The 13,518-nt window shown below is 51.9% G+C and overlaps 1 protein-coding gene across 2 annotated transcripts in view; it reads left to right on the forward strand.

Moving 5' to 3' along the window:
* The first annotated feature begins 3,383 nt into the window (after positions 1 to 3,383).
* ARHGAP39 (Rho GTPase activating protein 39) overlaps positions 3,384 to 13,518 on the forward strand; it is a 56,905-nt gene continuing 46,770 nt past the window's right edge. The window contains exon 1 of one of the 2 annotated variants that reach the window (XM_070802198.1): positions 3,384 to 3,541. In XM_070802198.1, coding sequence (XP_070658299.1) covers positions 3,512 to 3,541 — 30 coding nt within the window. In that variant the 5' untranslated portion in view covers positions 3,384 to 3,511. Of the gene's footprint in view, positions 3,542 to 4,107; positions 8,241 to 13,518 lie in introns of those variants that run through there. The other variant, XM_070802201.1, reaches the window with a different exon arrangement.

Raw genomic sequence — 13,518 nt, forward strand, 5'->3', positions numbered from 1 at the left:
GCCTGGAGAATCCCATGGACCAAGGAGCCTGGTGGGCTATAGTCCATAGGGTCACACAGAGTCAGACATGACTTAGCACAGCACCAATATTCCATATTGTGTGTGTGTGTGTGTATATATCACATCTTCTTTATCCATTCATCCCAAATTAATAGTGTGGGATTAACGGATTCTACTATATATAACATAGGTGAACTATTATATATAAAATAGGTAAACAACAACGACCTACTGTATAGCATAAGGAACTATACTCAATATCTTGTAATAACCTATAATGAAAAAAAATCTGCAAAAATTCGTATAACGGAATCATTTTGCTATACAATTGAAACTAACATAACATTGTAATTTTTTTAAGGCTTAAAATATATTTTAATAAGTTCATGTTGCAATATTTCATTTCTCAGAAAAACTTCAAAGGTATGAGGGACAAATCAAACATGGTACACCAATAAAAAATGCACAGCATAACTACCCAAGATAGGCAAAGCTAAGAGCTACCGTCTGACATTCAGCATACAGCAACCCTGTTCTCAAGATTGTACTAGGCCTGTCAAGAAAAGCTGTGAATGGCAACATCACAGACACAAAAGGGCCATTTCTGGGTTGTCCTTACCCAAGAAAAAGATGGAGGCAAGTTTAACACAAGATTTTTTAAAGATACACTAAATGAAAATCCCTAAGAGAAAATGTCTTCCTTGGGACATGAAAGGGTAATATATGGGACATAACAGAACCGTATGTGTGTTGTCTGTGACCTCTGTGGACATGTGCCTGAATTCCCACCTGGGAGTGATTGGAACAGTGGGGCCAAGGTCACTGGGGGATGTTTGGTTTTTGTGGTATATGTGGCAGGATCTCTGGGGTGAGACAGTGCAGTAAGTCGTATCCAACTCTTGCGACCCCATGGACTGTAGCCTGCCAGGCTCCTCTGTCTATGGGATTCTCCAGGCAAGAATACTGGAGTGGGTTGCCATTTCCTTCTCCAACACTGTAAATTAACTATACTTCAATAAAACAAAATAATATGGTGATGAAAGTGAAAGTGTTAGTTGCTCAGTCGTGTCAGACTCTTTGCAATTCCATGGACTGTAGTCCACCAGGCTCCTTTGTCCATGGAATTATAGGCAAGAATACTGGAGCGGGTTGCCATGCCCTTCTCCAAGAGATCTTCCCAACCCAGGGATCAAACCTGGGTCTCCCACATTGCAGGCAGATTCTTTACCATCTGAGCCACCAGGGAAGCCGCAATATGATGATGAGGTGCAGGCAAGTCTTTGTGAAGAATGGTCATCTGGGGACCTGAGGACCTGGCAGGAAGAAATGAAGTCAAAAGAGGTGTTTTGTTTTTAAATATTTATTTTTATTTATTTGGCTGTGCCCGGTCTTAGTTGCAACATGCAGAATCTTTTATTTTTATTGCCATATGTGGAATCTTTGCTTTTAGCTTGTGACCTCTTACTCATGGAATGGTATATCTTGGTTGCAGCATGAGGGGTCTAGTTCCCCAACCAGGGATCAAACCTGGGCCCTCTGCTTTGCTAGTGCAGTCTTAGTCACTGGACCACCAGGGAAGTTATGGCTTCTGTGTTTATAATGAGAAATATCAGAGTGTCTTTGTATACACATCCAAATAATATTAATAAAACACAGAGAGACAAACAGATGATGCAGGAGAGGAGACAGCTGAATAAAATCTTTGAGAATGGAAGAGGGAGTAGATTCCAGTTCATCAGAGGAGGGCCTGCCTTGTCTGGGAGCAGGGAAACACTGCCTGCCCATTTTCAGGAGGGAAGGTGAAGGGCAGGGATGGATATGGGCAGGGCTTTGGGTTTGGTGCTAAGAAAAGGGTTTTTTCGTATCTGGGAGGCTCAACTGTGCTTAGTTCCTCAGTCGTATCCAGCTCTTTATGACCACACGGGCCATAGCCCACCAGGCTCCACTATCCATGGAATTCTCCAGGCAAGAATGCTGCAGTGTGTTGCCATTTCCTTCTTCAGGGGATTTTCCTGACCTAGGGATGGAACCTGAGTCTCCTGCATTGCAGGTGAATTCTTTACCATCTGAGCCAGCAGGGAGGCTCTACTAGAGAGGCCTAAGAAATACCTATGTTCACTTTGGAGGGTGGGAGACTTACCCTCTGTAGGAAAATCACAGGATTGCCAAGGAGGTATAGTGCTCCATCTGAGTTTAAAGTGAAGCTAGCCAGCTTAGTTATGTGGTTTCTGCAGTACCTGTCATGGAGAACGGTGGGGTTCATCCAGACTGGGCTTTCTCAGGTGTACACGATGGAGGGGAGCTAGAGACAAGGGAGTAGAGACCACTGTCCTGTCCACGGGAGTTCAGTATGAGGATGGGCCAAAAGGGAAGCCAGAGTGGTGACACAGTCAGGGATCAGGGAGCCAGGAGGCAGAGAACTGCTGCAGCAGAGCACTGAGGGAGTGAACTGTAGGCGGGAGGTGGGACTGAACTGAGAGCTCTTGAGCTTGAGCTTTCAGCCTTTGTAGTTCCCTGGTGTTGAGGGATCCGGACTGTGACCACAGAGTGATGTGGGCTTCTGTGTTTTGCTGTGAGAGCTTCAGGCTGGTTAGATTCTATCCGTACCAACATGGAAGTTAAATACTACAACTTCTGGAAATTAGTATTGTCTATGTAATAACCATTTTTTAAAAGCCTGAAGAACAGGCTAAACGCAGGTTAGAAAACGCTAAAGAGAATAATGGTGAAACCGAACTGAGCAATTACGAGGTTAAGATGACAGAGCAAACAGAGAAAATCTAGGGACATGGAGGACACAGGCCATCCAGTTTATCTGACGGACACATAGGGAGGTCCCAGAGGATGGAAGAGCCGATATTTTAGAGACAATGGTCGGTAACTTTTCAGAATCGAGGGAAAGTGAAATCTTTCCTGGGAAGGTAAAATTAGACCAAATCCACACTGACACGTAAGAAATGTCAACTGCACCGTACAGAATGGGATCGGAAGAATCTCATGGGCGACCCCACAGGCAAGATCGGCGGCGGTGCAGACGGCGGGGCGGAGGGGGCGCTTCGGCGTCACTTGGCCAGCGGCCGTCCCTCTGCGCCCGCCGCACCCTGGGGTACCCGCTCCTGGGACACCCTCGTCCGCCCGCCACAGCTCCGGACCCCAGCGAACCTCACCGGGGCCGCAACCCCCGCCTTGGGGGCGGGGTCAGCGCGAGTGTACGCCCACCTCCCGGCAGGCCGTGCGCGCCCCCGCCGGACCCCGGCTCCCGAGGTGCCGCGCGCGGCGCACGCGCCAGAGCCCCACGGCGGCGCCCCCTGGCGGGCAGGGCCGCGCGGCGCGGGGGCGGGGCCGGAGGCGGGGGGTTGCGCTGGTGACGGGAGGACGCGCGGCCGCGGCGGACGGGGCGGTGGACGGGTCCGGCGGCGGCGGCGGAGGAGGCGCGCGCCGAGCGGGCGGCGGCGGCGGCGGCAGCGTTGCGAGCGGCTCCCGCGCGGCGGACGAGCCGGGATGAGGGGTTATGGCTGCGCGGCCCGCGCGCAGCCTGCGGGTGAGAGCGCGGGCGGTGGGCGGCGCGGGCCGGGAAGATGGCGGAGAGGCCGGCGCTGCGGCCCCCGCCCCGCCTCTCGGAGGCCCCCAGCCCGGCCCGTGGGGATTCTAGTCCGCGCCGCCCCAGGGGCGGGCGGGCTGCAGCCGGCGGGGCCCGGGGCCGGGCGGGGCCCGGGGCCACGGTGCGAGTGGGTGTGGGGTCAGGCCTGGGGGTGCGGGCGGGTGAGGGTCCCCGGCTCGGAGCTGTGAGCGTGCCCGGCCGAGGGTGGGCGTGAGTGGAGTGCGGAGACTTAGCGCGGGGCGTCGGCGCGGTTTCGGGGCGCTGCGGAGCCAGGGAGTCAGGACGCGCGTGGCCGGGTGCCGGCCGTGGCCGCCGGCCCCGCCGCTCGGGCCTCTGGAGCGGAGCGGGCAGGGGCGTCCCCGCCTTACCCGCCGGGTCGCCCTCCCGGAACTGGAATTTGCTCAATTGCCCGCGGGTTGCGGGATTGGTGTGGGTGGAGGCGGTGTTCAGTGCGAGGGCCCAGGTCGAGGCAGGCTCCGCGCATCTTGGGGGTCAGGACGTCTTTTATTTTAAAACGTGCAGCTGGCTGCGAGGCCGTGGCAACTGTGGGTGTGTTACATGCTGCTCCCACCAGCAGCTGCTGTGGGCGCTGCGCAGCCTTCAGCAGCTGAAATGCGGCGCCCCTCCACCCGCTTCGGTGTCGTAGGGTTTAAGCAAACCTCCTGTGACCTTTGCAGAAACCTACAGTTGCAAGGCTTCGTTTTCCTCCCCTACTGCAGACAATAGGAGATTTGTCTTTGAGGCCAGCGAGGGGAATTGAACCCTGTACATCCTGGGTGCCTCTGTAAACAGCAGGTGGTTCCCGGTCAGCGGCTCCCCTTTCACAGTGAGCAAGGTGTGTTTCTCCTCCCTGGGGGAGGGGAAGGAGATTTGATAGCTGTGACTGTAAAGCAAGGAGACTCGTTCCGTAAAGCAATTTGGCGTGGACTCTGTGACCTGAGCCCTGGCTGGGGAATGAGCAGGGCCTGGGTCTCCCTGCCCACACTTTGTCTAGTCAGCTGTCTTGCCCAGAGGCTGGAGAACAGAGGGGAGAAGAGGGCGGGTTCTGGAGCCAGACTGCCTGCCTTTGAGTGGCAACTCTTCTGTTTCCTGGCTTTGTACTCTGCCTCTGCTTACTCATCTGCAAAATGGGTGGTTGTGGGACTCCGTGAATTCATCGTGCCTGGCACTGTGTCCCTCTTGAGAAAAGTCAGGAGCTATTTATTATGGCTGCCAAGATCTGGTTTTCAGGACGCACCTGCTGGGTCAGCTGTTTTGTCTTAGTTTAACACGAACTCGAGGTCTGTGGCTTTTTTTTCTTACACAAGCTGGGGAGAAGCATATTTGGAGAAGCAGGTCTTCATAAAGGTAAACAAGGAACAAATCCCACATGCTTAGATTATCATATAGAACTGTTAAAAAAATCTTTTTAGAAGAGAAAAGCTTCTGATCTAGAATCCTGCAGTACTTATTGCCCTAGGAGGTAGGTAGGATTGTTGCTAACAGAAATGAGATGCTGAGCAGTTCTTGGGTAGTTCTCTTCTTGAGTTAAACTACCAGAGCCATTGTTATACTTTCCAGTGTTAACACTTGTGACAGAAAAGATACTTTATTAACCAACTCTAAGTAACAGTGAGGGCATAGGCACCAGAAAGCAAAGACTTGGCACTACCAGTGCAGTGATGTTCTGTCTTGCTCAGTGTTGGCAGGGGTAACTTAACTTGCTTCAGAACAAAGTGGAAAAATTTGTCATGTTTCCCAAGGAGATGGTTCTCCTTCCCAGATCCTAGACTCACTCTGATCACTTCATCTCGTCCCCTTTGTCTCTGTCACACTGAGACGAGGGGAAACCCCCACTTTAAGTAGAGTCTTTTGGCATTTGTGGAGTTTAAGGTTGAGAACATTTGATTTTCAGAACAAATGGTAATGAAACAGCTTCTGTGAGCAAATTTTAAAATATCTAAAGATAGATTTAGAAACGTCCATCCTGCCTTCTCTCCCGTGTGTGTGCTGAATGGGCTGCCCTCCAGCAGTGTTAACAGTGAACACGGTGTCTTATGAAGCTTCTCCCTGGTTCTTTGGTGCTTTTGAGAAAAATATCCGTATACTATGTTCTCAGTGAAATGCCTAGTTTTAGTAGTAAGTGCCTTTGCTGTGCTTGTTCACTGATCCCTGTGGCCATTTGTTGTGGGTCTTATACGTTCCCTCTTAAAGTTAGCTCTGTGGGTGTCCTGTCTGAGAAGCACAGCCTGGGGGTGCAGAGCCCTAGGCCTGCCAGAGCTGAACTGGACCGGCCTGCCCCCAGCCCTCTTCTGATACTTCTTGCTCCTCTGGTGAAGTCTGCACCTTCAGCTGTTGGCTCTGCCTCCTGCCTCCTGCACCTGCCCCTCTGTGCCTTCTGCCAGCCCCTGGGCCTGCCCTTGATGTTATCTGGCAGCTCTGGCCTGCTCCTGGGGTCGCTTCCGACCCTCCCTGCCATCCTGCAGCCACACAGTTCCACCCTGTGGAGAAGAACCTCCCCCCTGCAGCCCTGGCTCACTTCTGCTTCTGCTGTGCTCCTGTCTGCACCTTCCTACTCTGCTCCAGATGAGGGTCTGTAAGCTGCAGCCACTGCCAGCCCGCTGCCTGTCTTTGTAAATAAAGTTTTATTGCAGCACAGCTACACTGGTTTATTTTTACATCATCTATGGCTTCTTTGGCAGAATTGACTAGTTGGACCAGAGACTTTATGGCCCACAATGCCTGAACTGTTTACTTTCTGGCCCATTTCCAGAAAGTTTGCTCTAGAAGTTCAGAGGGAAAAGGCTTGCAGGGGCTGCAGTGTGAGGGAAGGCTTCAAGGAAGAGGTGGTCTTTGAGCTGCACCTCCCTCATAGCAGCTGCGTGGGGGCCAGGGGTGAGGACTTTTCAGCAGCACAGAGAGGGTGTGTCAGGTTTTGGAGCAAAGGCGAGAAAGTGAGTTATGTGCAGTTTGAGGGGTAGAAGGTTATGTGAGAAGAGGAAATAATAACGTGAAGATGTCTGAACTCAGCTGAAGGACTGTAGAGTTTAGTTCTGTGGCTATAGGAGCCACTGCAGGTCTGTGCGTAGGGGAAGTCCTGGTAAAATGGTTCAGGACGTGTGACTGGCAGTGACACATAGGATGGATTGGAGAAGGAAGAAATCAGAGACTTAAGGATTGCAGCAACAACTCAATAGAGGTTTATTTCTAGCTCACGTTTCATTTGCTTGTGGCACTTTTCTCTCAAGTCTTCATTTGCAGACTCGGGCATGCCCTTGTTTGGGACATGCTGTTCTTATGACAAGAGAGTGGTAGAAACTGTGTCTCACTGAGCTTCAGTGGAGAGCTGGCAACTCAGGTTCTGTGGCCAGAGCAGGTCACCTGGCCAAGCTTTGGCGAGGGGTCGGATGCTCTTCCCAGGGATGGAGTGGGAGGCTGCAGGATGGACAGCCCTCTTCCAGGGCGAGGGTGGGCTCACACCTGGAGACAGGCCTAGGACCCCCTGGGGAGGAAGCGAGCCTGCTCAGTGCCCCGTCTGGGTGGCAGGGCCAGCCTCACTTCATCTCTTGGCCTCCCTGCCTCCTGCTTCACTTCTGGCCTTGACCATGGGTGCCCCAGGACCGTCATCTCCAGGCTCCTGCCTTGAAGCTTGGTGCTCTGGGTCTTCACCCAGCCACCGTCTCCTGCCCTCCACATCCTGCTCACTGTACCTCCCAGGTAGTTAATGAGCTCATACTTCCTCTGTCCAGTCCACCTGCCAAGCGGGCCTGTGCGCCGTCCTGTGGGTGCTGTGATTGTGCCTCCTGGATGGGCTGCCTCCCTTTGTCTTCCTACAGATCTTCAGGGGATGTGTTTTGGTTCTCATCCAGGGGTGGTTGCCTCTGGAGACATTTTTGGTTGTTCCAGCCGGGATCGGGTGCAGCTGGCAGTGTATGTGCACAGGTCAACAGGCCGTGACACCCTGGATGCTCCAGGGCAAGGAGCAGGCTCAGGGCGTGTCTGCCAGTCACGCCGCTGCACGGGTCTCCTTGGAGTCCGGTGCCCCGAGACCACCCTCCATGGCCTGGTGTGCCCCCACTGGCATCCTGTTCTCCGGCGACCCTGCTGAGTGCCACCAGGCCCAGCCCCGCTCTGCATTCCCTCCTCCCCTGAAACATGCAGAGCTCCTCTGGCCCCGCTGGGGCTGCCCAGGACCCGCTCTGTCCCTACACAGCCTTCAGCCGTCCCCCTCTGCACAGGGAATCCTTGAGGGCATTCTCACTTTTGTGTCTCAGGGCTTTATGCAACAGTTCCATTGTGTCTTGGCATCGGTGGGGATGAGCGGCTTTGGGTGGGGGTCACCCAGGTGCTCTTGAGGTTGACACAGCAGTAGGCAAGATGCCTTTATAGGTTTGCTCTTTTTAACTACTTCCAGGTACCAAGATCTCTCATCTCTTGCTTTCCTAAGTGTGAATGTTTTAATTCTCTTAAATTATCTTTACTTTCACTCCCCAAAGGGTTAAACATTTTTTCAGCTTGATAGTGTATTCAGGGTGTGAAGGTACAGAGGGTGCGTGGTTAAGCTGTCTGTTGCTTCCGTTTCCTGCCCTCCAGGCCTGGTCTGGTGGAGGCACCCCCACATCTTCTCCTAGACGCTTCGTAGCTATGCGAGCAAACACGTGTATGTATTATCTCCTGCTCTTTTCTTTTAAAAGTTTCTCAACTTTGCCTTCTTAACTAAATGTGTTTGGGAAGTCACTCCATGAGTGAAGCTCACTCAGTCATGTCCGACTCTTTGCGACCCCATGGACTGTAGCCTACCATGCTCCTCTGTCCGTGGGATTCTCCAGGCAAGAATACTGGAGTGGGTTGCCATTTCCTTCTCCAATATCAGTACATTTTTCATTTCATTCTTTTTCATGACTGGCTGTGGGGGTGCTGTAATTTAACCAGCCACTGCTGGTGAATATTGTATTTTCACTGTATATTTCCTGTGAATATCATATTTCATTGTGACTGTAATTTAACCAGCCTCTGCTGGTGAATATCGTATTTTGTACAGTTAAAATAAGGCTGCAGGTACAGCATGGTGCAAACCTGTGGATATGGCTGTAGGGCCCATCCCTAGAAGTAACACCTCTGTCTTTAACTACTGTTTATTCTGTTAGATCAGGTTTTGCTTTTGTTTCTTTATGTCTTTAACTCTTTGGTCATTTGTTTCTTTGGTCATTTGTTTCTCCCAGTTATCCGTCTATGTTTAAGTAATATAGTATGGTTAGCCTAAATGAGCTTCTCAGTTGGAAATTGGCTCACCTTTTATGTGTTCTTATTGGTAAGAATGACTAGGAAAACATCCACACAGAAACTTGTATACAGATGTTCACGGCAGTATCATTCACAGCCCAAGAGTCTGTCCAAAGGGGAAACAGCCCAAAAAGGGGGAAAAAAGGGGAAAGGGGGAAACAGCCCAAAAGTCCATCAATAGGTGGACAGTGTGTTCCGTCCATACAGTGGAATATTGATTGGCAATAAGAAGACATGAAGTACTGATTCATGCTACAACGTGGATGAATCTTAAACATTATGCTGAGTGAAAGAAGCCAGACACAAAGATCTGGCTTTGTACGGTTCCATTGCTATGAAATAGGCAAATCCATAGAGACAGGAAGTGGGTTCAAGGTGCCAGTCCCGGGGGATAACAGCTGAGGCGTATGGGGTTTCTTTTGGAGCGGTGAAAGTATTCTGAAATTGACGTTGCTGAAGATTGTACATGTCAGAGATTGTGCTAAAATATTCCAAAAATCTGTGCTTTAAATGGGTAAATTTTAGGGTATGTGAATTATATCTCAATAAAGCTGTTAAAAATAAGAGTGACTAGGATTTTTCAGAAGGGAGCTTTCCAAGGTGGAGGCCAAGGCCTTAATGTTGACTCCATCCCGGGGTCGTGGTGAGGAGTCTGGTGGGCGGCACGATAACCCCGAGTCAGTCCCTGAGGGGCCGGCCGAGGGGACGCAGCACTGTTCGCAGCGCGGAAGCCTTGAGTTCGGCCTTGCCACTGCCCTGAGGGATGCAGTCCATCACAGGTGAATTGGTCACATCACTTCGCAGCCAAACCTTGGCTCGTGTCTGAGGGTTGGGTTGCATTTTCTCCATCTGTCTTCCATGGCTGTTGGACTGGAGCATGACTGAATTTCAGAGGATACGGTACACTACTGAGGGTTACACGTGTATAAGGTTCTAAAAAGTTAATTTCAACACCAGGAGGCCAAGTCAGCAGAGCATGTTTCCCGTCCTCTTGCAGGCTCGTGGACCCCGAGTGTGGCTGCAGTGTGAACCGTTGCCGCAGGGCGCTGCCCCAGGCCTGGCACGCCTCCTCTGGCCTCCACTGCTGGGGCCTGTGTGGCTCCTTGGCTGCCCTTCTCTGTTTGTTCCGCTGTCTCTCTCAGTCCTTTCCTAACGTTCCTGCAGGCCCGGAATGAACCAGAGGCATGGGGGCTTCCTTCATGGGTTGAACTTTACAGGAGTGTCATCCCGAGATACTGCTGGTGGTTTCGTGACAGCCCCTTCAGCCACTTGCTGTGACTTCTCTGGTGGCCAGCATGTGTTCCTAGCCATTGGGATTGTGTGAAGCATGTAAAATACGAATTTCCCAGCCCGTAGACCTCATGTTGTCTGTCACCTGTCTCTGATGTGCGTTGGTTTGGCCACCCTGGATCTTCGTTGGCGCGTGTGGGAGCTTTAGTTCCCTGACCAGAGGTTGAACCTGGGTCCCTGGCATTGGGAGCGCAGAATCTTTGCTACTGGACCACTGGGGAAGTCCCTGATTGGTGTTCCTTTGTCGATGATTGCTCTAGTTATTTTATTCTCGTTAACAAATCACCCCACAGCTTAGGGGCCTAAAACAGTCTTGTACAATCACCTCTCATGGTTTCTGTGGCTTAGGAATTCAGGAGACACTCAGCATGGGATATTGTGTGACTGCATTTCAGACAGGGCTAGGGAGGGGTCATCTCCAGGCTCCCTCGTGTGCACTGGAGTCTGACTGAGGAGTAGCTGGACCCACTTGGTGGGCTCCCCAGAGTAGCACCTTGCGGCTAACTCCTTGCTGGTGGCCAGAGCATGCATCCCAAGAGCTGACAGTGGAGCTGCAGCTTCTTTTGCAGCCGGATCTCAGTGGTCGCAGTGTCACTTCTTCCCCATCACGCCCACTAGGAGGGAGTTAGGTTGCCCAGCTGTGGTCCAGGAAGGTGGCTTAGGCTCTGCCCTTTTGTCTAGGCCTGGGGTCCAGGAACCTGCTGGTGTCCTTTCAGACTACTGATCTTGCTCTCTTCGGTGGTAGCTATTAGGACATTCAGTCCTTCACGCAGTGAGCCTGGCTATGGGTTTGTTTTATTTACAACAACAAAAATGTACACGCATGCACCAGGTGGTACTGTTGCTCCAGAAATCACTGTCTGGAGCTGCTCTCGCTGTGTCTTCTTCGGAGGTTCTCTTGAATTTAACGGGGACTCCAGTCCGTTGTCCCCGGCACAGTGCTTCCCTGCTTGTTTCTCAGGCATTCGGCATGAATTTCAGTCCTGTCCTCTAGTTCACTTAGCTTTTGAGTAGATAATTCCTTTTTCCTCATGCACCAGCACTCTTAACCTGACACAATTTAAAGTTGCTTTCAGGTTGCTGTTTTGTTTATAAGGAATAACCAGAGTCTGCTTTCAGATACGTGCTGCACAGGCAGCCACGGCCCATGGGCAGGAGACCAGGCTGCTAAGAGCTGGTGTCGGAGGTCGCTTGGGGATGGTGAGCGGGGGCTCGGGCACTGGGGGGTGTGGTCAACATCCCTGGGGGTCTGCAGCAGTGAGAACGAGGACAGGTGGCAGTTATGGGGGTTTAACACATGGACAGACTGTCTCCCCCGCTCTTCCCCACACTGACACATAAGAAGGATCAGAACAAACACTCCCAACTGTGCTCCATCGAGGAGGAGGCAGAGGAACAACCCCACCCTTCCTGGTGGTCCTGTGATGCACCTCTGCAGGGGCCACGACCCCCAGGAAGTCCTGGGGCCAGGGTGAGGCTCAGTAGGAGGTGGGGCATGTTCTGGCATGAGCAGAGGCCCTGAGGTTACTGAGATTGGGTGCAGCAGGAGCAGAAATACTCCCCTCGCAGCGCGAGTGCAGCGCCTGTGGGTCAGAAGCAGGCTGGTGGGGATGGGTTTCCAGCCCAAGTCTTCTGGCTGCAGGGCTGACCTTTCCCTGACGCTGGACGCCTCTGTGCAGTCCACCTGCCAAGAGGGCCCATGCAGCCCGTGCCCCAGCAGCACATGCCCAGGACGCTTCAGACGTGCACAGCAAGTGTGCTAGTCACTCAGCCATGTCCGACTCTTTGTGACCCCGTGGACTCATCCAGCAGGCCCCTCTGTCCATGGGGTTCTCCAGGCAGTAACACTGGAGTGGGCTGCCATTCCCTCCTCCAGGGGTCCTCCTGACCCAGGGGTCGAGCCCTGGTCTTCTGTGCAGCAGGCAGGTTCTTTCCCAACTGAGCCCCAAGGGATGCTTTTCCCAGCTGAATTTCAAATCCAACCTGAGGTTTTTTCCCTGCATGTTGTTCTGAGGAAATGTTTGATTTAGTTTTTTGACATAAGTAAAATTTTACCCCTTTAATAACCATTAACTGAAATATGTATTAGAATAAACATATGATTTATGAACTTTAAAAAATTTTATCAACGTTTAGTTGATTTACAGTGTTAATTTCTGTTGTATAATCAAATGATTCAGCTATACGTATATATATGTATATATACTCTACGAACTTTTAAACTATCAAAACCTGAAAGATACTCTACCAAAAAATGTTAATCAGGATGATTTCCATGGGAGTATGCCTGTATTTGTAAAGTGGTTAATGTTAATAGATGATGAGGTTAGGATATTATTCTTCTCTGTATTTTGAAATAATTTCTATGTTGAAAACTAAATTTTAATTAATTAAAATTTCTAAAATCCAGCTCCTACTTTTCCCATAAAGATAATATTTTAAAGAAAGCATATTGACTTTCAGGTGAGGGTGGCAGGTTGAACCCGTGCATACAGTTTCAGTCTCCCAAACACCTGCTGAATAGACAGGAAGGTGACACTTAACAGATCAGCTCCCACGGCCAGGGCGAGTAAAGGGAGGGAGACAAACCAGGACAGTTTGGGAGCCGGGAGGAGACCTGAGGACTCTGGGCTGTGTCCTGCGGCAGGAAAGCCTACACTAACCTTGTTGGCACCCTGGGCTCATCCGAAGGCTCCCAGGAGTGAAAGGCAGCGAGAAGAGACCACAGTGAGGAGCAGAGGACGGGAGGCTGACAGGAAGGGCCAGGGAGATTTGAGACAGACCAAATGGAATCTCTAGAAACAACCCTAACCCACTGGCTAAATGTCAGATTATAAGTAGCTGAAGAGAGGCTTTGTGAACTAGCTGAAAGGAGTTTAATGAAAACAGCACAGAGGTGACCAGATGGGAAGTGTGACATGGTGGCTGAGCCTGGGGGGCGGTGCACCCCTGAGTTGCCGCCAGGGGGTCACCTGAGCCCCGGCTGAGGCGCCTCGTGAGGGGGCAGGCGGTCCGTCCCTCTGGGTGAGTGCAGGGAGCCTGCTCCGGGGCTCTGAGCTCGGACCTGCAGGCAGTCTCTGCTCGGGCCAGCTGGGGGCCTGAGGGTGCCCTCTGCTCAGACTGTCAGTGATCCGGGGAGGTGTCAGCTCTCCCGCCACAGCCGAGTGTGGGTCTCCTTGCCCTGGTGGTGATACCTGCGTTGTCTTCCGCGTGCTGGCCCTTCGTGGTGGGGGTGTCCATCTCTGGGCGCCGCTGCCTCCTCCAGGCCTGCTGTCCAGCTCTGAGCATTTGCTGCTGTTTCCCCATCATGTGTCCCAACCTTCATGAGCTCCCACAGTTGCTTCGTGCTGGATGTTACTGATGAC

The sequence above is a fragment of the Bos indicus genome, chromosome 14, assembly GCF_029378745.1.
Source record: "Bos indicus isolate NIAB-ARS_2022 breed Sahiwal x Tharparkar chromosome 14, NIAB-ARS_B.indTharparkar_mat_pri_1.0, whole genome shotgun sequence".
Lineage (NCBI taxonomy): Eukaryota > Metazoa > Chordata > Mammalia > Artiodactyla > Bovidae > Bos > Bos indicus.